Source organism: Buteo buteo, chromosome 20, assembly GCF_964188355.1.
Source record: "Buteo buteo chromosome 20, bButBut1.hap1.1, whole genome shotgun sequence".
Taxonomy (NCBI): domain Eukaryota; kingdom Metazoa; phylum Chordata; class Aves; order Accipitriformes; family Accipitridae; genus Buteo; species Buteo buteo.
Genome location: NC_134190.1, coordinates 15,996,107 through 16,018,929, shown reverse-complemented (window position 1 = coordinate 16,018,929; position 22,823 = coordinate 15,996,107). Strand labels below are relative to the sequence as shown.

The 22,823-nt window shown below is 48.8% G+C and overlaps 1 protein-coding gene across 1 annotated transcript in view; it reads right to left on the bottom strand.

The window, feature by feature from the left end:
- Window positions 1–16,107, bottom strand: part of BCL2 (BCL2 apoptosis regulator) — a 95,719-nt gene extending 79,612 nt beyond the window's left edge. The window contains exon 1 of the mRNA XM_075052091.1: window positions 13,940–16,107. Within this exon, the coding sequence (XP_074908192.1) occupies window positions 13,940–14,548 (609 nt within the window). The 5' untranslated portion in view covers window positions 14,549–16,107. The remainder of the gene's footprint in view (window positions 1–13,939) is intronic.
- Window positions 16,108–22,823: the final 6,716 nt, after the last annotated feature.

Here is a 22,823-nt window from a genome sequence, read left to right as displayed (position 1 = left end):
TTAAAACATTTTCCACTACTTAAAAAAAAACCAACACATGAAGTACTACTGTATTTCTTTTACACACATGACCTCATAGATAGATGTGTGCATCCACACACACACAAATGCATTCAATTTTCAATTTAGCTATTTATAGAGCTCTATAATTTTTCCTGGCTCAAGATTTAGTAAGCCTTCCCTGATGGGGTTCAGTTCACACGGTTTTGCAGCCCTTCATTTTGCTTCGAGTTCATATCCATGGAACATCCCCTCCCCTCTCCACCTCCTCCTCAAATCCCATTTAATGTTTTGCCGATTAAATTGGCTGGTTGCTTTATTGAACTCATCACAAAAAAACAGTGGTTTTTTTCTTTCCCAAGGAGTCGTGCGTGTTTTGTCAGTTTTTCTTGCAATCTCCTAGCAGCAAAGCTCACAGATGCAGTAGCATCCATCTACAACCACCTTTTTTTTTTTGCTGATGTAACATTCGACACACATCTAGATGGTCTTGGCAGAGAGTCACATAAAGGTCTTCCAGCCATGCTGTTGCTCCCTTAAGCAGGAGCAATGCAGGTTTCAGGAACATTTGAGAGTCACAGAGCCTTCCAGCCAAGCCAGCAGCACTTCTGGAAGATGCTGTTTGCTTGCTCCACTACCAGCGAGATGAACAAGACCAAAGTGCTCGGAGACCTCAAGGCAGGGAAAGCTTTTTCTCACCCTGGAGTCAGTCTACTCTTCAGTCCCCTCATATTTCAGCAAACTGGCTTGTCCCAGGGTGAAGGACGTCCCCGGCTGATCTAGGACAGTTGGGTCTGGTGGTACTTCATCTCTTCCCAGCCCCTTTCCAGCTCTCCAGGCTGAGAGGCGAGGCTGAACTGCACCGCAACCCAGCAAGCTCCTGTCCCGTGAACGCCCACTGAGAGCTAAATGCCCATTTGTGTAACTTCCAGCTAAGCTCTGCTTTCTTCTGGTAAGAAATCACCCCCCTGCCACGTCAAGGTGCAGTGCTGGAGCACACAGGCACACAAGAACTACGAGCGAGAAACAACTAATTGCCCCCTCTCTTCACTTTACAGAGCTCAGCTTACTCGGGCCAGAGGCGTACAGCCTGCATAAAGGACAGAGAGGTAGAGCGCAGAAAGTAAAAAGCTATTAAAGTGAAAACCCATGAGGCAGATAACAGCTTGCTGCCAGACTTTTCAAAATTTAAGTGTTGATTGTTCAGAATTTATGTCTAGATTTTTCTTAAGAATGCAATTTCCTGGCACATGGTACAAGTTGCTCTAGACCTGCATGTCAGCACAGCAGGCATCCTGTTGCAAAGGTTGTTATGGAACTATTGAATGTTTTCATGCCAAATTTGTCCAAATTAAACCGAGGGGAATGGAAATACTTTCCCTGGATAGGTGGTGGTTGCATTAGGTGGGTTTGTTTATAAGGAGAATAAAAGTTACAGCTAAATATAAAAGCAGATATATCATAATATTGTCTGAGAACTTGAATAACATGTCATTCAGCCTGCGTGCTGTGGAAAGAACACGAAGGTCAAGTCTAAAATAAGATCAGTGACTGTTTGACAATAGAAACATGTAGGAGGTAGAGCAGGAGAATTTTCCACATTTTTTAAATGACATTTTTCTTTCAAAAAATGTTCTTGCTTACCTTGCAACGGGTCTGATGCAAAACCCCATTGAACTTCATGCAAAACATACTGCTGAATTTGGCATGGTTTTGATCAACCCCCTGGCAAACCTGCATTAGTCATTTGTGCCAACTGTTTACTTTTTGCATTATGCTCAGTTGGGAAAATGAAAGAAGGCTGCTCTGTTGCATTTTTGTTTTTAGAGAGTTTCACTTTCTGCTTCAGCCTTCTCAACCTGCTTCCCTGGAAGTCAGAGACTTCAGCGAGGCTACCGCTACCTCTTAAAGGTAAGCACATCTGGGTTCACAGCACTGGGGAGCTTGCAGAGTCCCTGGCAAGGTCAAAAAGAGGGGGAAAAAAACCATAAAAGATAAATACCCAAACCACTACTTGAAGTACTTTATAAAGTCCAAAGTGTTCCCTTTTCATTTTGTTCATCCACCAAACCCTAGGGTGAAGATACAATGTCAGGCACTTGCCATTTCCAAAAGCGCAACCGCGGCAGGGATTTCAGCCCCTGCCCTGCGGCAGGGGGAACTGCCCCTGGGCAAGGCTTGTAGGAGAAACAGGGAACTCGCAACCCCAGTCTTGACACCCAACGTACCCTACTTTTACTGCTGTCAGTGATGTCAGAGGTACATTTCTCTTTCCTCCCCTATATTCACTTTTAAATATAGTTACAGCCACCTCCCTGCAAAAGGTGTTACAAAAGGAGCCTTGCAAATGCCCTAATCCCCCTCCCCAACAACCCCGTTGACAAAATCCCACGATTTTAAAGCAAAGGCAGAGACAGCAGCCCGAGGCCAAGGTCTGGAGGCAGCCGCCCTACCTCTGCCCCTGAGCCGTGGCAGACAGCCCATGTCGTTCACAGAGCTAACGTTAAAACATCCACTGCCAGCCCGTCGCTCCGCGGGAGGACTCTGGGGGTCTCCAGGAGGAAGGGTCTGGGGCAGAGGAGGGAGACGAGATGTGGGGGGACCAGCCTTGCTGGGGGGGGGTCAGGAGAGCCCCCAGGCACAGCCCGGCCGGAGCCCACCGTGGGGCAGGGGGGGCCGCAGGGACAGGTCCCGCTCGGGTCCGCGCTTCACGGCCCCCTTCCGCCTGACCTCCAAACCGTGGGGCAGACACGGCCAAAATTAGTATCACACTGAGGGCTGGCACGCGATGGCTTTGACCCTAACGATCCCACTGGGAACGCAGTATTGTTCTGGCCCTATTAACAATAATTTGCATGTTGTCTGATGGCCCTGGGAGGAAAAAAATAAAAAGAAAAAGGGTGGCAGGCCCTGAGGGAGGAGAAGAGGAAATGGGAGTGCTGCCATTTTCTTCTGAGAACTGGCAAAATAAGAAGGCTGACTTTCTTACGGAGCCAGAGGTAAAACTAGTCATTGCAAAATTATTTAATATCTAACTTAATCATCCAGCCTTCGTTGCTTCAAGGCAGGGTTTTGAGAACCCAGGCCATTTAACTATACCAAAGAGCTCTTGTCAAACCAGCCTGGTAGGGACCTCGCTCACAGGAAACTTATTTTAGCGGGAGCCCAAGCCTCTCCCAAGGCACTGGAGACAGCGACCTTTCACGACGAGGAGTTGCTCTCAACCCAAGGGTCTGAACTACAGAGACAAGGGACGCCTGCCCACAGTGTTTCTCCATCATACTCGGAGCCTTACATAAAAAGAGCAGTCAGTAACACCAAGCTGCCACAGTTCCAGGAATTTTTTTTCTATTGAAAGGAGTTTCTTTAGGGATCAAAGTGTCCTCAAAACCAAACAAGCTGGCTGTCCATCCCTTCCAAGAGAACAGGTAGTTTATTCCAGCTGTCAGCGACTGCAAACCAAACAGCTCCTCTCCCACTGTCAGTTTTAGCTCTAGGCCAGTTATTAAAATTAAACAGTTTCGTTTGTGAGAATGATGTATTTGTGTCTGCAGGGGGGAGAGAAGGGAGCAGAGAGGGAAAAAAGAGAGCAAGTTTTCTAAAACAAACCCTAAGCCCATTTACACAGCCTAACAGCGTGCCAGTGCTGCCTCTTCCTTCAGCCCATTAAACCACCACGGAACTCCCAGCCCGCGGGATGTCCTACCATGCCCCAAACATCCTTCTCGCTGGGTTGGGGAAAATAAAATGAAATAATATTAAAAAAAAAAAAAAAAAGGCAAAAATTTCCAATTGCTTGCAAAATAAATACACGATTCCCTTGTGAAACAATCAACTTCAACAGATATGAAAAAAGGTAGGAAGAGATGCCTTGACAGGTTTCCCTACCACTTGTGCCACCCGGGCTGGAGAGCGGAGGGGGAGCTCCCACCCTCGTGGTCCCAAAGCACCAGGGAGGCTCATCGGACCGGCCAAAGCTGAACAGGACTAATTACTAAAAAGCTGCCGTGGTCCTGGTGGGACACTACCACCCCCGGCCTTTGCAGCGTCCCAGGCCAGGTTCCCTTTACAGCGAGGACGCCTGGGGAAGCTGAGGAGCACTCGCCAGGCAAAACCCAAGGCGGCCTCGCTCCAGTTTTCCACCGCTGCAGAGACCTGCCCAACCATCCACTACAACCAGGGCTTTGTACGAGGCTTTATAGATCCCTTTTTGGGTCTGCCCACATGCTCGCTGCTGTACGAGGCTGGATACTGCTGGTTTTAGCGTCTGTACTGGAAAAAAAATAGCTATTGACTCCAACCGGGCAAGGATTTCACACATTCAGTCCAGAGCCAAATACGTGAATTTTCTGCTGCAGGAATTTTTTGCAGACAGCCATGAGCTACTGCAGAAGCCTGAACAGACTCCAGGCCGGCTCATTGACTTGCAGCCTTGATTGCCACCTGATATTTCAAGCGACCGGTTTTAATTCCTCCCTTGCCGGTGAGCCCCACCGCCGCGCTCCAGCCCCGCCAGGAGGAAAACCTCTAGCTTGCCCAGGGTCCACGGCAGCGCTGCCGTCTGTTGGAGATCTGGGCAACGGAGAGCGGAACGGGTCAAGCTGGAACCTGAAAATAACACGGGCATTAGGCCTCCTTCTCGGTTATATTTGTGACCTTTCGCATCCAGCAGCAGACTGGGGATTTAGACGGCGTGATTTACCAGATGACTTCAGGAGAGGGGCTTTGGATATGTCTAAATTGAATTAAAATTTGCAGACACTTGGAGCACGATGTAGGACTTGCTTCTGTTATGAACGAGGGAGTTTTTACTGCAGTTTTTTTAATGTCATTTTTCACTTGAGCTGTGCGTACATTCTGGAGAAGTTCAACAGATTTCACTGATCTACAACACTTACCATCTTATTCTAATGGAAATGCCAACTTGTTTAGTACTATATTTGAATTTGTCTTTGAATTATTTTTAATTCTTTTTTCTCTAGAAAAAAGATTAGAAATAGGGTCCTCTACTACGTTTTATAATACACGGTCTGAACATGTGATGAATATTCTTAAGAAAGGAGTTCTTTCCTTCAGAGACAAAGCTGGCAATAGTTATTCCATTGCACAGGACTGTCCCATAATGCAGAGGGAGGCGTTTCACTGGCCTCCTGTCCAAGGTCCTATCCTGACTTTCCAGTGACTCTCACAAGTCTCTCCAGAGCACGCAACGGGAATTTTGTCTCCTAAGCCTCAGTTCAGCAAGACAGTTAAAACTAACTTCAACCTCATGGTCAAGCCCAAAAGCTTGATTACTACTCACTTTTTTTTTAAATTTTTTAAAATTGCTTTTTCTGCCTGTATCTGAACACTTAATGAAGCTTGTGAATGGAAGCAAAAGAATACATGTGCATGAAGATACTTCTTACAAGTGCATGTAATACAGCTCATTGCTCCTTCCCCTGAAGTGCCACAGACAGCTTTTGCCTATAGTGGGAATGGAAAAGGAAGGACAATTTCCTTCTTGAAACACCCGATGAACTGTGCTGATACATAAAGGAAAACACTAACATTGTCAGTTGCCATTTCTCACCCTTTTCCTAAATAAAAACTAGAAATCAACACCTGAAACTGATCTGCTTAATCTGTTTCCATCACAAGCATTGCTAAACACGTCCAAACAGTGGAGCTCAAAAAGTCTAAGCCTAATTTCCATTTAACTTTTTCTTTCTTTCTTCTACCTCCACTCTCCACTCAAATCTCACCTCCAGGTAGTTTCACAATCTGACTCACTTTGCTCTTTTCCAGGCTAGCGCGCTCCGGCAATGACAAAAGGTAATGCTACAGATTTGAATTTTATTCTAAGCCCCAAATTACCATGACAGACATTTTGTTCAATATTGTACCTTGTATGACCTCTTTTAATTAAAAAACATCAGCCCAACTCATGATAGCATGGTGGGCAACAACACATTTCCCAGAGCTGGTGTGCTGTACAGCTAGGAAGAATACCGATTTCATAGCTGGGTTAACTGAAAAAGAGAGATATTAATGATTTGCCCCATATCCTATCGTGTACTCAGTACTAGAGCCAAAAAGAGGAAGTTAAGTTTTGACTCTCAGTTGCTTTCTTGAACAACTGCGCGACAGCCTCTTTCAATCACTATGTGGGAAAAATGGGGCCTTTTCTTTTTGATTTTACCTGGCCCATGTAGATAAATTACTCATTGAAGTACCCCCAAACCCACTGAGCTGCCTTTTCAATCAACAACTGGAATCATCCTTTTTATGCTTCAATAAAACGAAATCGCAATAAAATGATGTATGCACCGAAGGATGCTATTTCTTTTAACTAGCTCTAAATGTGGCAATTCATAACAGGTCTTCAGTCAGCGCAGGAATAAACTCAGTGATGTGGGTGCTCTTTGCAACACAACAAGCGCATTTACAATTACCTTTACAAGACACATGCAGAAGTAAGAAGTTTTTCCTGGATGGATGAGACCAGCAGTGCACCCATCCCAGTATCCCCAGTCACCAACCAGCACCAGGTGCTCTGGGGGAGAAGCAATGTCATAGGTAATTTTGAAATAGCATTCCCCAGAGAAAGGTCCACCCTCAGCACCTGGTGATCTCATTTCAGCAGCTGTTGTTAAATTTACCCCAAGGTGTGCGACTGCCCTTTCAAGCAATTTTATTCAAATGTAAGTAAGATGTTTTCCTTACCCTTATAAATACCTAAACCTTTCCTGAATGCAGCTTAGTACTTCCACTCACAGCTCTCCCATGAAAACAGCTCCCAAAGGTTAATCATGCATTGCAGAAAAGGCTGTTTTTCTCTATTAGTTGAAAACCTGTGGCTTTTTCATTTGATCTTATTTTTCTTGCTGCATATACAAAGTAAACATAACTACAATTGACCAATTAAGTGCCTCTTCCTGTTCCTATTGAAGTCAATGGCAACACTTTCTAACTTCAGATTTGTTTTCTTACTCATTAACTTTAAAATCCAGAAACCCACAAGGAACTTTCCAGCGAGGGGGATTTAGCAAAGTCTATCGAGATACAATAATTATGACAGCAAACTAACATTAGGATAAAATAACAGAAAATAAATTCCAGACTTTTAGATGCATTTGGAAAAGTTCTTTGGTTTCACAGTCTTTCAGGAGCCAAAAAAAAAAGGGGGGAGGGGGGGAAGGGGGAAAAAAGGGGGAAGAAAAAAGGGGGGAAAAAAGCCATGAGACTGTTAATGAGACTGAAAGCCAGAGTAAAATAAAAATCCCTCAAATCTGTCATCGGCATTTGCGTTTGCCAAGGCCTGGATGTTATCCTGCTGGGGAAGAGAAGATTTATGGCAACGCACACCTTCATCCATTCTATTATTATATATGAAATGGAAAATAAAACAGGCCGGTACTACCCTCAGAAATAATCACTATTTTGCTGCCACTGAGTAACAAGTGTTGTTATTATTATTCCCAAATCAGCAGGAGAGCAGCCACGAGGTGCCCATAAATAAATTATTTTAACAAACCCAACAAACAGGGCTGGGCTGCACCCCCCAAGGGCGTGAAGGAAAATAAAACAGTCCAGGGAGGGAGGTGGAAGGGCCGGACTCGGACCCGGCGCGCACCGCGGCCGACGGCCGGGCGGCAGCACCCGGAACCGCGTCCAGCGCCCGGTGCCAGCCGCGGTGATGGAAAGGGATGGTCAGAAAGGCCTGCGGAAAGACGGGGACCGCCAGCCCTCCACGAAGCAGAAAGACAAAAGAGGCAAAGAACCGGACACCCGCCAAACGCGAGCGTGCGATGGGAGCGGGGAGCGTGCCCAGCCAGCCGCACCCTTCACCGTGACCCCCACCACCCAACGGGGTGGGAATGCAATAGCCAGGCACCCCTCGGTGTCGACGGCGGAGCGCGAGGTTGGCTCGCCAGCGCGAGGCACAAACCATCACACGAGACCAAAACCACGGCAGAGGTCTCGGAGCGACACCCGAGCGGCGATCCCATTCCTACGTCCGCCTCCCTCCACCATCCCGGGTCCAACCCGCTGGAAGACGACCCTCTCGCCAAGGACGCCCGTGTCGGGCACAAGGGCTCAACCTCCGCCAGCGATGCAGTACAAAGTTCCCGTGCTGCCTTGGGAAGCCCAGGCCCTGGTATCTGGCCGCTAAGAAAATGCTTCTGCTCCACATGCAATTTCACACATCATTGCATAGGTCTTGTGATTCTCCTGCTAGAGCCGTGCTTTGCCGTCGGAGAAACGCTTGTGCCTCGGCAGAAAAATTCAACTGGATTTTCTCCGTGGATTACCGACTCCAAATTTCAAGCTACATACTCGAAAAACTAAGCTACTTACTGCCCAGCAGAGCTAACGCAGCAGCTTGAGAGAGGCCTGTGTTAATGCAGGCACAGAACTAACTTCTTTCTCAATATTGAAAGTAAAGTAGAACTTTTTAATAGGATTGCTGTTTGAACTTTACGGTTCTTTGCAAGATCAAGGCAAATGACATCATCTCCATAACCGAGACCCCTGGTTCTGAAATTTTAAAGGTCACGGTCAAGACATGTATTTTTTGGAGGAAAAAAAAAAAAAAGACAAGAAAGACAAGACTTCTGAGAAAATACGCAACCTAATGTTGTGGCAAGTTACGGAGAAAGCTATTACAAATGAAAGGGACTAGAGAACCACAATCATTTTCTCTTTCTGCCCTAGCTCTTCTCCTCCTTGCTTTGGCACTTATCCTCCACAGAATGAATTTCTTACTCTTCAGCAACAGCAAAAAGAAAAATATTTTGATAATATTTTGAGAATTCGATTATAAACCCACAAAGCCACAAAAACTGGCAAAGGACCTAGAAGGTGTAACACTTGAAACTGCCAATTCATTTATTTAACTGAGTGGATTTCAGATAGTTTCCTTTTACCAGTCAAACAGTGACTTGGGGTTAGCCCCGCTGGGGATTGAGTCGTTACAAGGCCGCATGTCACCGGTAAAAAAAAAACTCAAAGCGCCTCTGCTCCAGCATGGGGCATCCGGCTCCGAGCAAGGCACCGTCCCGTCCCGGATGATCGCGAAGCTTTTGCTCGGGACTTCCAAGAGCAGCAACGTGCTGTGCAGGCAGGTGCCTGGCCGAGCTGCTGGGAGAGCAGCTCCAGAGCCCAAAAGGGATGAGATTTTGGTCGGTAGCCCATGCATGAGCCTGGGAAGGCCCCTGCGTCACACCGATATCCAGGACCTCTAGCACCGTCCCGGAGGCAGACGCATCTGCCATCCCTCGCCTTCGTGAGGAGGCTATGGACCATCGCAGGGCACGGCGACTCTCCACACTTCCTTTTCAAAGAGTGCCACCGAGCAAAGAGAATTAATGATTTACTAGGCAAAAAAAAAAAGAAAAGAGGAAGCTCAGTGATTAGGGCAGTCAACCCAGGAGAAGGGAAACCTGGGGTCTAGTTGCTGGTCCAAGAAGCATTTATTCATTTGGCTGCAGACAGCCACCTGAGAAAACACATCAGACAGCGGGAATTGGACACCCCGGTTCTTCCTCCTCCACCAAACGAAATCTCACCCCTGCAGAAGGAGGAGGACAGCTCGGCAAAACCAGCAGCCATCTGGCAGGTGAAGCCTCCTGAGATGTTGGAGATGTGGGTGTATACCCCCCTGCCAGGCTGGAGAAGGTCTCGTTGGCAAACCTCTCGTTACCTCGGGAGAGACCTTCACCAAGGAGCCGCCAAGAAAAGCAGGGGCTTCTCCCCGGCCGTGGTTGCACATGAGGATGGCACGTGAGTGACAGCGGCCGAGCCAGAGGATGCCTGCCGGCTTCAGGACACGGAGGTTCTTGGGAACGGTGTCCCCCGCAGCGTGCCGAGCGGCTCCCCTCTCTCAAGGCAGGAGCAGCTCCCGGCTGGCTTGGGTGAGGAACGGTGGGAAGCCAGCGACTTCTGCCACCATCCTGGCTAAGCGGGCACGGGCACTCAGAGGATGCAAGCGCTTACGTTCCACCTAAGGTCCACTTCAGACGTCTAAATCCTTCCTCCTGTCTGGCCTTAACTCTCAAACAGAATAAAGAGCCGCAATAAAAGACCATCACATTCCTGGTTCAAATGTAAATATTGTTATTTTAAATGATGCTTTCTTGGCTGAATTTTCAACACGATGCTGCTTCTCTCACCTGGGCTTCTTTATATTTTTTATGTCAAAAACGTACTTGTCTACACGTATATGACGGTGCCTCTGTCTCCTTCTCTAGTTCTCATGCTCTTGATTTTTCTTGAACAGCTCGGGGAGGAAGCCGTATGTTAGACTAGAAGCCCCCAGAGCTGAGCACGGCTCCCATGTACATCATGTTGTGTGCCCGAAGAGGTCACCCATCACTGCAAGACAAACACTGTTATTTCCCCCCGCACCGGCTGCATCACTTCAATGTTCCCTAAGTCAAAGTCAAAAGTCACCAAGTGCAGCAGCCCACTGCCAAGCCAGTTTTGCTGCAGCTCAAACACCAGGCTCTAAAAAAATGAAGCCATTATGTTGTCAATCAGAAAGCATACGTTATACCAAGTACCACAAAATTGCAGAGATGAGCTGGTTCTCCTCTTATTTCTTTTGTAACACAATTAAGATGTTATCAGGCCAAAGTACAATATTGCGGTATCCTGGCCTACTTGAAAATCTTTGAAAGCTGCATTTATTTGCCACCAGAACCACAAGCTAATAATACAGCCTCCGTGCAGGCAGTCCCCATCTGTCGCTTCTTCTAAGTTTCGAACAAACCCATGATGCTGTGTATTGTAAGGGTATTAACAATCCCCAGACACCATTAATGGCAATGTCTAGTGCTTAAAATATATACTCCACCAGCTCCACCCCTTCCAACCTGCCCTTCGATATGATTCTTTCCTTCTTCGTTTTCCTTGCAGTATAAAGAATTTATGTCCTGAAAATACAGTGTCAACTTACAGAACCAATTCAAAAGAAACAGATAAATAAGAAAGACATTTCAACCAAACTTCAGACCTGAGTGCAGGATGTAAGCCTATACAATAAACTCAAAGCACGCGCTGTCCAACTCACTGTGTAACATATGCTCGTGACTGACTCCGATGCTCTCTTCTCTACTACTACACAGCCTCTAATAAACTCACAGCTCCGCAACACAACGTAAAGGAGGAGAAGGCTACAACAGCCGGCGCTCCCACTTGTTGCAGGAGCCTGCATGACAGAGACCTTGCAGGCAGCCGTGCTGAGGTCCTAAAAAGCATCATGACCTACAAGGTGATCAGCTACTTCGGAAGAGCCATTTACGACGCTTTAATAAGGTTCATACATGGGGTATGGTGCAAGTGCCAAGCTGAAGACCAACTGCATGTATTAAAGCATCTTTTTTCACTGACAGATCCTGAAAGCTAGGAAAAGAAAAAAAGAAAAATCCGCCTCCCCATGCCATCCTTGATTCTTCTGTCTGAAGACAGGATCCTAAAAGCTGTGTTTGCAATTTCATGTTAGTCTTTTGCTCTTTGTAACCAGCTAGAAGGTGTTGGCTGTGTTTAATAATCCCATGGCTCAAAGGTACCAGCCATTTACCAGACAGGCAAAAGCCACCTTGGAGTAATATTTTGCACATCTTCTTCCATGTGTACATTACAAATAACACGTGGCAGTAAATGGCATCACATGCATCCAAACTCTGGAGCTTTTGTTTATAGGAAACCTCAATAAACAATGAAACGGCTATCGATAAGAAGCATCTTTTCCTTTTAAAGGCAGTCAGTGTTTATAGTCCGAGTTTTGTGTATTTCTAACTCTCGAGAAACAGCCCCAGCACTCGTCTTATCTGGCCAATCACGCCTGGTAACACCTGTCTTTTCACATTCTTAGTTTTATTCATTATTTATGCTTCTCTTTACACAATACACTCACAGGACAATACATCTCCAGCATGCTTACAGATTTGATCCAAAGCTCACTGGAGTCAACAGAATGACTTCACTGGCTCTGGAGCGAACCGAGGGCCCCAGCTCCACAAACGGGCTTCCAGCCTGAGGAGGGACTTACGCACAAGTTAGGCATCCCAGCCCAGAAGTGCAATCACAAAATCCCTAACCCTTTAGCTGCTCATCTTTTAAGCAGCCAAGGTCTCCAAAAGCCTGAATGGTTTGCAGATTTTTTTTTCTCCCCAGTTACACGTTTCATGAAAAAAAAAAAAGCCACCGACAAACCCTCTGTAGTGATCTGTGAAATAGGGGATCAGGGGATAGGTCTCCCTCTCCCAAGCGTGGTCCCAACCACTAAGCACTGGAGTCATTTTATGTATGTGTGTGTATATATGTGTGTGTGTGTCTGTATACATATGCATATTTGTACATACATATGCATATATGTATATCAATACACAGACACACATACACACACGTACGCACACACATTTTTTGCTCCCCCTTCTGGCCCCATGAATCTTGAATTTTTTTCTTCTTGGTGGAAGCAGGGCAGAGCAGGAGAACGATCCTGCCTCCAACATGACTTGTAGCCAGGGATCTGCGGCACTCCTCTGGGAGGTGCGCAGCGTGGATTCTGGCTGAGAAAAGGGCCCCAGAGCCTCACTCCCTCCGTTACGACTGCATGTAGATGTCCTCTGGATCCCTGAACACGTACACCCTTTAGTCAGGCGGTTTCAGCAGCGGGAAGGCAGCATCTTCATTTTTTAACAGAGACGGTCAATGCGGGTGGCACGTTACTTAGCCTAACACTGACTTAGCAAGAGACCCAATGCTAAAAATTCAGTGCCGCAATGCTTCACAAACACCAGGCTTGCCAATCATGTTAACTGGGATACATACACTGTATTTTACATTCCTTCACACACGCCTCTTAAAGGTGTGCTGTGTAATTGAGTCAGCTCTCTGTATTTCACAGGGGACCGGACCTGAAACTGCCGGTGTCTGCCCAGCTGACCTCCATTTCTAGGTGACTTACAGCAGCTCTCAGCCCATACGTAAAGCTTCTTCTTCAGTATAACTTTTGCCATTTATTCCTCCAACGCATTAACGCCATAAGCTTCACACATACAACAAGTCTGGTTTGCGGGAGAACGGCTGGGACCGCATTTTGTTACAGTATGTCAATTAATACAGGAAAAAAGGAAAGAAATACCCTTCCAATTTCAATGCAGTTATGTATTGTGGAAAGAGAGAGAGAGAGAGAGAAAGGAAAGGCTTTTGATTGACTACCAGTGTAAAAGCTGTCCGTTTTCCACAAGTGGAACTCTTCCCTTTCTGGATGATGCTGAAGCCAACCCTGGCCAGAGGTGATCTCTACCCCCAAAACACAGTCACCCATCGGATCACGACAAATACTCATTTTCCAGAACAATCCCGCAGACACGGCTCCCCGCACCTTTGTTTCATCTTGAGACAAAGGCAGACTTTTCACACTAGACACGTCCGATACCGTAAACCCCCACTCCCGTCGCCGCCGCAGCTGTAGACGCTGGCACCGCATCCACCTGCCCTCCCGTACCACCGGGATCCCGTGTTCGTCGTGCACAGACACACACCCACGCGACGTCCACCTGCCCGCCCGTACCACCGCGCGCGCACACGCACACCGGGCACCTCTGCTGCCCCTTCCCAGCCCGCTGCCTTGGCCAGGGCTGGTGCTGCCGGCAGGCGAGGGCGGACGGGGGTGGGAGAGCGGAGAGCGCTGATGGAGAAGGTGCCTTGCTCAGCCTTTTCGCTCCCCAGCTGTAGCTGCTGCCCCCATCCCAAACCGCTCCACCGTACCCCCGCGACGGGGTGGAACTCGACAGCCGGCAAAAGGCCCGCGCTGCTTCGGCGCAGAAACGTTTCGCCCCCCGCCGTAACGCGAACGCATCCCCCCCCTCGCCCCGGGTGCTGCCCACCCCGGAGCCCCACCGGCCGCGGACCAGAGGCGGGAGAGGGAAGGAGCAATGGGGGGACGTACCCAGCCTCCGTTGTCCTGGATCCAGTTGTGCAGGTGCCGGTTCAGGTACTCGGTCATCCAGGCGGCGATGCTGTCTACGAGGGGAGACATCTCCCGGTTGACGCTCTCCACGCACATCACGCCGCCGAACTCGAAGAAGGCCACGATCCTGCCCCAGTTGACGCCGTCTCGGAAGAGCTCCTCCACCACCGCCACGAAGCGGCCCCTGGCCGTGAAGGGCGTCAGGTGCAGCTGGCCGGACATTTGGGCGAAGTCCCTCTGGTAGCGGCGGGAGAACTCGTCGCCCGCCTGGCGCAGGGCGAGGTGGACGACCTGGGGCGCGGGGGGCAGCCCCTCGGCCGGGGGCGCGTGGCTAGCAGCAGCCGAGCCGGGGGGCTCGGGGTGCGGAGACACCAGCCCAGTGTGATCAGAGGAAGTCCCAGCAGCAGCAGCAGCAGCAGCAGCAGCGGCAACCGCAGCAGCAGCAGCAGCAGGAGGAGAGAGACCCGGAGGCAGGGGTGCCCTGTCCTCGGCGGCAGCCCAGTCGTATCCCCTCTGCGAGAGTTTATAGTGGATGTACTTCAGCACTATCTCCCGGTTATCGTAGCCTCTTCTCCCCGGATGAGCCATAATTCCCAAGAGGAAGCAGCAAGAGGAAGGGAGAGAGGAAGAAGAGGAGCAGGATGAACCCAAAAAAGTAAAGCAGCCAATAATAATAAAATTAATAACACCAAAAATTATAATCCAGTTACTGTATCGGGCACGGTTTCATTCATGGTGGTGTGGGGGAGTTCTCAGGGTCTCGGAGGTACTTTTGTCTTCTCAGTGTTTCCTCCTTGGTTTGAGATGCACGGTATAAATAGGGATTAGAATGCTGTAAATACTTTACTTCCAGGTGCACATTTATTACTTATTATAAATTTACGTTAGGACCATTTCCTCCTCGGTGTTGAAATACATCTTAAAAAATATTATACCGATTCAAAATCAGGTGCATTTTCCCCTAGGTGCTGAACTACCACGGACACGACGGAGCGGACGAACACACACCGTAAAAACTGCAATTCAATACGACTTGCTAAACAGCCTTGGATGAACGTTAATCCAACGCACTTTAAGCTAGGAACCTCACCACTGCTTTTTTTTTTTTTTTTTTTTTTTGTTAAGTTACACAAACTAAATTTCCTCTGTAAAGTACTTACTTGGACTATAAATATGTTCCTCTGTCAAGTTTCCTCTAAAAAAAAAAATAGCAACAACAAAACCCAAACATCAGAAGTCTTCAGAAACGTTAAGTTCTGGCCGCTTTGATGCTTCAAGTCACCAAGGGGGTGGGAAAGGGACAAAAAAAAAAGTATCTCTACGATTTCAAATGTTTTTTCCCAGACTCCTGTTTAACAGACATCTCCAAAGATGTGTCAAAGCTCAGAAAATCCCGCCTCGCAGCCCGGGAAGGCGAACAACCCCAAAGAGACGGAAAATCCTGGAGACCAGATGAACCACATTTGAATCCAAGCTCTCGCAGAAGTGCTCCGTTTTTCCCTCCAGTGCAACGTACAGACATATGCATTTACGTAGTTTCATTCAGACACCGATCGCAGGAGCCCGGTGCTTCCACACACGCGCACGCACACACCAAAAAAAAAAAATAATAAAAATAATAATAAAAAAACCCCATACGCATTTAGGAAATTAATTCTGTTTCACGAGCAAGAGCGTCAAAAAAACGAACGCAGAAATAAAAATAAAGACGGCCAATTGCGTCTGACGGTGGCTCCGGGGAGAAATGCCATTTCCCGAGCAGCTTTGTATCGGAGGAGGAAGAGCCCCCGGCGCTGCCGAGGAGGGGCGCGGACGGGGCGTGTGTGCGGTGTGACCGGTGCCGATGGGGACCGCGGCCGCTGCCCGCCCGCCCGCCCGCCCGCCCGCGCACCCCGCCGGCTCCGGGCGGCTCCTCCGGGCGCTGCTGCTGCTGCTGCCGCCGGCGACGGCGGCGGCGGCGGCGGCTCCGGGCGGCGGCTCCGGGCGGCGGCTCCGAGCAGCGGCGGCGGCGGGCGCGGGCGGGGAGCTCTCCCGGCGGCGGCGGCGGCGGGGAGCGGAGCGGAGCGGAGCGGAGCGGCGGGGGCGGGGAGAGGCGGGGAGGAGCGGAGCCCGAGGGGGAGGCTCCGGCTCCGGCTCCGGCCCCGCGCGGCGCAGCCGGGCGCGGTGGTTTCCTAGAGCTCCGCCTCACGCTTCATTCAAGAAAAGGGGGAAACGGGGAGGGGAGGGGGAAATGGGGAGGGGAGGGAGAAACGGGGAGGGGAGGGGGGGGAATACTAAAAAAAAAAAAGAAGAAAAAAAAAAAAAAAGGCGGCGGGGGGAGGCGAGCAGCCCCGCGCAGCCCGGGCCCGCCCTCCATCGCGGCGCGGGCCTGGGGCCGGCGGCGGGGCGGAGCGGCGCGGAGCGGAGCGGAGCGGCGCGGAGGGGCGGCCCCGGGGCCGCGGGTGGTGCTGGCGGACCGGACCGGACCGCGCCCGCCCGCCCGCCGCCGCGGAGGAAGCGGGCGGGCAGGGAGCGGGGAGGGTTGGCTGCGGGCTGCCGGCCCTCCGCGGGGGAGCGCCCCGCTCCGCGCCTCTGCCGCCCCGCGCCGGAGGGGTGAGGCTGCTGCAGCTGCGTGGATTTGTTTAAAAAAAAAAAATAATAAAAAAAAATAAAATAAAATGGGGAGTGGGGAGAAAAAGCCGAAGCAGCTTTTTTAAAAAGAAAAGTGGCCCGATGGAGGCGGGCAAGGGGCTCCAGGCGGGGTGGGTCGGGGTCTGCACCGGCAGCGGCCCCTGCGCGGCCGCGGAGCCCGTGCGGGGCCGCGCCTCGGCGGGTGGTCCCGTCCCCGTCCCCCGGCGGTGCGGGGTCCCGCACACCTGCTCCACACAGGCCGCCCGGCCGGTTTTCAGCCGTGCCCGTGGGACAGGCAGGGAGCTGGAGTTTAGGACTTTTTGCAGAAACGGGAGTGGGATTTGTCCCTGCGCCCAGCCTGAAGGTTTTCTTGTAGACTTGAAGAGTGGGGAACAGAACTGTTGGGAGATTAGATTAATCTGGAGCTTGACCAAAGAAGCAGAGTTGACCTTCCAAGTAGGTTAAACCTACAGCGCTGGGAAACGGTGATGGCTCTGCTCCCCTTCTACCCCGAGAGGCGACCCCAGGGCAGGACGAGTGATGCTGGGACAGCCCCAGTGAAATGGGGAGCCAGCCCCGGGTGAAGCCAAGTGAGACGGGAGCAGGAGGTACCGGGCACCTTTTGCTGCTAAATATGAGAGGGGAAAAGAGATGTTTGATACGTTCTGCCGATTTTTGGCAATATGAGCGTGACTGGGATGATAATCTCATATATAAACTACCCCGAACCTAAAAGCAATAAAACGCCTACATAAAGCTGCGCAGGTGAGTTTGTTTTAACAAGGGGACGCAGGGAATGGCTGCGTGCTGCCCTCCAAGCCTCCATTTTCGGGGTCAGCTCCCCTCCTTGAGGAAGACGTGCTGGAGCGGGGAAGGGCGACCACCTTTCGCTCCATCCAGAAGAAGGGGAGCTCCTGGCATCCAAACGGGAAAGAATCTCCACGCACCCACGGAGCTCACTGGTGCCCCGGCTGATCCGGGGAATTGTTTCGAGGCCGTCCCGAGGAATTTGTCTCCCGCGCGTACAAACACCAGCACCTTTCCAGGTACCCGAAGAGGCGTTCAGGATGTTTAATGCTCCTGGGGAAGGCGCTCGTACTTAGTGCCAGCATTTTTCACCTCCCTGCCGGCAGCTCTCCTCTCCCCTCCCCGGCGGGGGGGCCGAGCAGACGCAGCCCCCGAACGGAGGGATGCTGCGGCTGGCCGAGGCCCCGGTGCGGAGCGGTGCGGAGCGGTGCGGAGCGGTGCGGAGCGGTGCGGAGCGGGGGCCGGCCGTGCCGTTCCCCGCCGTCAGCCCTTCCCCGGCGGGCGGCTGTTGCCACCCAGCGGCCGCTGCTCGCCCCGGGCGCAGCAGCCGGGACCCCCCCCGTCCCTGCAGGCTGGAGGGAGGCAGGGGCTCACCCACGCCTGGGGAATTCGGGGAGTAAGCCCCCGCTCTGCTTCGTATTCCCTCCCGCCGGCTGGTGTTTAAAACGGGGCGGGTTGGGGTCGGTTGCGTTCTCGGGGGTCGAGAGGGACAGAGGTTGCAGGACAGCAGGTGAAACGGGGTCCAAAGACGACGGGCGATGCTCTACGCGGCCGTGGGCTGAGGGCTGTAGCCCACCAGGGCACGCGTGTAACTCGGGGCACGGTTACGTGCCGGAGCACAAACACGCCTCATCTCCGTCTGTATAAAAGACTTCGGAAAGTAAGGCGTTTGCGATGAGCTGAGGGATTGCTTCGGATGGCAGAAATGTAGACGAGGGATCTGTCAGCCGAGTAAAATCACTGCCTTTATATTCTTGCACCAAAAGAGAAAGAAGACGTCTCTGAATACAGAAAGTAACCTGACATTTCCACGTAACATGCTATGGTTTAAATGGAACGAGTGATACAGAAAATCAGAACAGCCATAACCGACCAGGCTGCCGATTCAGTCTGTCCCTGTGCTAGTGACTGAATCTAATGTAGTTGGTCCCGCAACTGAAAATACATCAGACACAGATGTTAAGTAACACAGAAAAAACTGTCTGGGTAAGCTGCAAAACAATGTCATAGCAGGATCGGTTTTAAAGCCCGGAGGATACATCAGTGTTGGACTGATGCAGAAAACAAAGATGCATATAAAATCAATGGGCTTTTGTAAGGAGCAGTTGAAAATATCACTGAATTTGCTTAGGGTTTTTAAATGTATCTTGTATGCAGAAATGGAAGTAAGACCAACTAAACGCACAGAGTGTACTGAGGGCATATAATCCGTACAATAAAATAGTTTCAGAATTCATAACTGATTTCTGATAGAAACAGGTACAGCAAAACTTTGAGATACTCTGTTTGGAATGGATTTAGTAATGATGCTTTTTCCCCACCAGCTCTACATTCAGCACTTCGCCATAGGAATGATAGATCTCAGCCTCTTTAAAAGTTTAATAGGAAAATAGTGGTCATGGTTCACAAGAAAGCTTGCTAATACCAAACACAGCTGAGCCTGTACCAAAAAAAATTAAAAACACAAGGGAAAATCCTCGGAACTGTTTGCTTTAAGCAAGGGTATCAGGGATGAGTCATGGGAAACAAAAACCGTGCCTTGAAGAATGACAAATTGGGACTCTGTAAAAAAGCAAAACAAAATTATGTGCATTTAAACAGTCTTTCTTATTCTTAACTTAATGTGTCAAATGCATTGCATCTGACCTGCATTTATGGCTGTAATCGAAGGGAGCGGCACCTTAAAACCAATTATAATGCTACCTGAGTGGGTGATGAGCATCTATTAAAGTGTCACAAGTTTGCGCCACAGTAATGCTTTTTACCTTGCTTGTTTGTTTGAGCTCAGCAGGATAAAACAAGTTAAAAAGACATCCAAAATAAGGGCAATATGTTTTGGGGGGGCAGACAGAAGAAACTGGCAAGAGAGGCTCAGGATTTATCAAGGAACATGGAATGAGTGCATAAAGTCAGCTAAGAAATCATTACGGTGCTTTTAGGTAGCAGAATAACATGCTGACTGCTCAAGATCCGATACCGCAAATCCTTCACACGCACATTTACCTTTGTGTGAGCCGGCCCACCGAAGTTTATCAGCCTAATAAGAAGAATTAGCTGTATAAAGGATTGGATCTCGGCTCGGAATACAAACAGAAGCTTACGTGAAAAAACTTTCCTTGACAATTAGAGAGGCAGGAGCATCGATAGCAGGCATCAGTCGGGTCTGGCAGTGTAAAGGACAGACTGTTTTCTTGAGATGCCTTTCTTACCCATGCTTGGGCCACTGACCAAACACGCCGGGTCCTGCAAAGCCTGCTGTTTCTTTGATAGCTTCCCAGATGCCCGATGTACAGTAGGTGCATTATTAACAAACGATCTAGAAGTTTGTAATGCCTGGCAACGCTGAACTTCCCGACTATCTGAAAGTGGACACCTTTTCCCTGTACCTTTGTATTAACATCAACAGGATTTCAACAGCAATCCTGGTTCCTGGTGACCTGCCCACCCTTTTATTTCCTTGGCTCACGAGCAGGCAGGTTGGAGAGAAGCAAGCGATTGTTTAAAGCCCTGCCTGAGCAGGCATGAAACAAGCAGGGTGTACGTTTACACCGTGTGACAGCACTCAAAAGTCAGCAAGGACATTGCCACACTTTTTGCTGAAAATCTGCAGAGATTTTCTATTCTAGAACAAATCAAAACAGCAACAAAAAACCCTGCAACAAAACCCCCGAGTAACCTAAAAGTAGTATTTAGAGTGGTACAGGTAAGTACAATTATGACAACTAAAGAGGTACTTTGCCTTACAATGTTCTAGCACAGCTTAAATACTGGTTTTACTGAGAAAGTCCACTTAAGATTGTGCCCACGGGTGGGGAATTTGCACGTATGCAAATTCGCAGGCTGCTCCTCACACAGCCAATAGCTCTGTAAATGCCTGTAAATGCCAGTGGCACTGTAAAAGCTTGTTGGTGCTAAGTCCAGCGAGGCATTTGACTGCGCCGCCCACGGCCGTGCTTCCCTCTGTTCAAGGCATTCAGTGCTTCTCCTTTCCACACCAGCACGTATTTTGCTCTGTGTGCCTTTGTGCTTGCAAGAGCTTTCTAACTTGCCTTGACTAAGAGTAACCACCAACCACAAGACCTTTCATGTTTGTTTCTGTCCTTGAGACCACGGACCTACAGTATCTCTGCCAAGCTGCATAAAATGCCTTGAAAACAACGCTTTTCTAGAGACTTGCATGCGTGCACCTAATTCTCTGCTCTCAACTGCATACCACCATTTATTGCTAAGACTGTTTCATCTGTTTTGCTCAACATATTGCCCAACATTGCAGGTAGCGTCTGTCATATACAATGCTTTAAAAAACAGTTTTCTGCATGTGGAAAGTATAGGGGAAACAGCACCCATGAAGCCTGGATGCATATTTTCCTAATTTTTAACCAGGACAGTGGCAGGTTAACCTGAACAAACTTCTTCAGAGCGCATTCCTGAAATGGGAGATTGCCTTTCATCCTGCCAGCGTTGCAAATGCTACAGGTGTGGAGTGGATCCTTTTTGGCTGGAAGCGCTTGCAGAGCAGAGAATGCTACTGTAAAACGCTTAAAGGGTGCTCAACCTGCAATTATGGTTTATTTCATGGGGCTTAATTGTGCTCATGAGGAAAGGCAGCTGGATAAGATACTCAGATAATACCCTTAGGGTCCAACATAGCAAACAGCTGCTGACTTTCAGACCCCTTTTGCTGTACTCATCCCTCAACCATCTCCACTTCTTGTCAAGATACAGAGGCCCCATGGTTTGGATTGGAAGGAGGCAAAACAACTGCATCCAGCTCAGGAAATCCTTCCCTTTGGCATCGCTACTTCACTATGTGGCAATAGGGTCTTGTCCTTACAGTATCTGAGCTGTCTCACCACCTTTCGCAAGCTACCAACTTATTCTTGTGACTTAGGCAATGCCGCCTATGCCCTTTCTTCTATGGGAAAAGGAATCAGAGACCAACTTCCCAGTTGAAACAGCAGAAGAGCAGACAGTTTCAGCATGGAGGAATAGGAGATGGGAAGAGTCTGCTGGACAAATAGGAACATTCACCTCTGATCCATAAACTTTTACTACGCCTGTTAAAATTTCTGAAGGTAAAATGGGGGAAAGCCTTTTTTGAGCAAATGCTTTGACATAAAGTCCAACACACCTCATTTTAACTACTTTCTTTGAAGTACCTGTTAGCTTCGAAAAGGATATTCCCCTCAGCTGCAAGTTACCTATAACATTTAAAATTTGTTTTTAGACTTATTTTTATATACATTAATTACAGCTGGTATCTTTACAGATTTAACACCTAATTTTGGCCAAAGGAGTTAATTGTCAGTGCTCGGTAGCATCATTTAGTGTTAGTCATGTGTATGTTTTGCTTTTGCCCCTTGTGTTTGTTTACATTGCTCTAACAGCACTACTACAGAACAAACTTCATAGAACTCGAAAGGTCTAAAATTAACATGGGGATTCCCCTCCAAGCTGAAAACAAACTTGTTTTCAACTTAGAAAAATAAAATTTCAGATTGGCTTGGTGGTAATTTTACCACAGAAGAGGTTTGGTATTATATTCCTTCATCAAGGTTTCCCCAAACAGCAAACCTTCCCAATCAGCTTTATGAAATGCTTCCCCCCACCCCCCACCCCCATCAAATTAGATATGCATCTTTGGGGTTTAAAAAAAAAAAATATTTGCACTTTCCACTTCCTTCAGCTCAAGTTTCTGTCTAAAAGCTTAACAGTATTATTTCCCCCCCACCACAGACCACCAACAACAGAAGATTAGCACAGTCTTCTTTTTCACCAATTTAGTGCATCGAGGCTGAAAGAAAGGAAATAGGAGAAAGAGGATGGGAGGTGTGGCAAGACAGACACCTCATTTAAAGGTCCCTGGCTCTTGTGAGAATCCCCCCCCAGTGACAGAGGAAAGGAAATGACTTCATGAGGTTTAACTACCAGCTTTGACAGACAATCAAACACACACCTACTCTTCAAGTGTGCCTGGTACTGGCTGTGCAGGAGAAAAAGAAAATAAAAAAAATTGAGCTAGCAGATAATCTAGCCTTGTAGCTGAAATCTGATTACAAAAAGGAATGAAGAGCAATCTACTTTGGCTTGCTACTTTTACTGAAAAGTCAGCAGCTCCAGTTGCAACATGGCTGTCTTCCATTTCAAAACTTCTAATTCTCCAACATTCCAAGATTAACAGCCCCTCAGCTTTAAAAACACATTTTAGATAGCATATGCTTTCCTC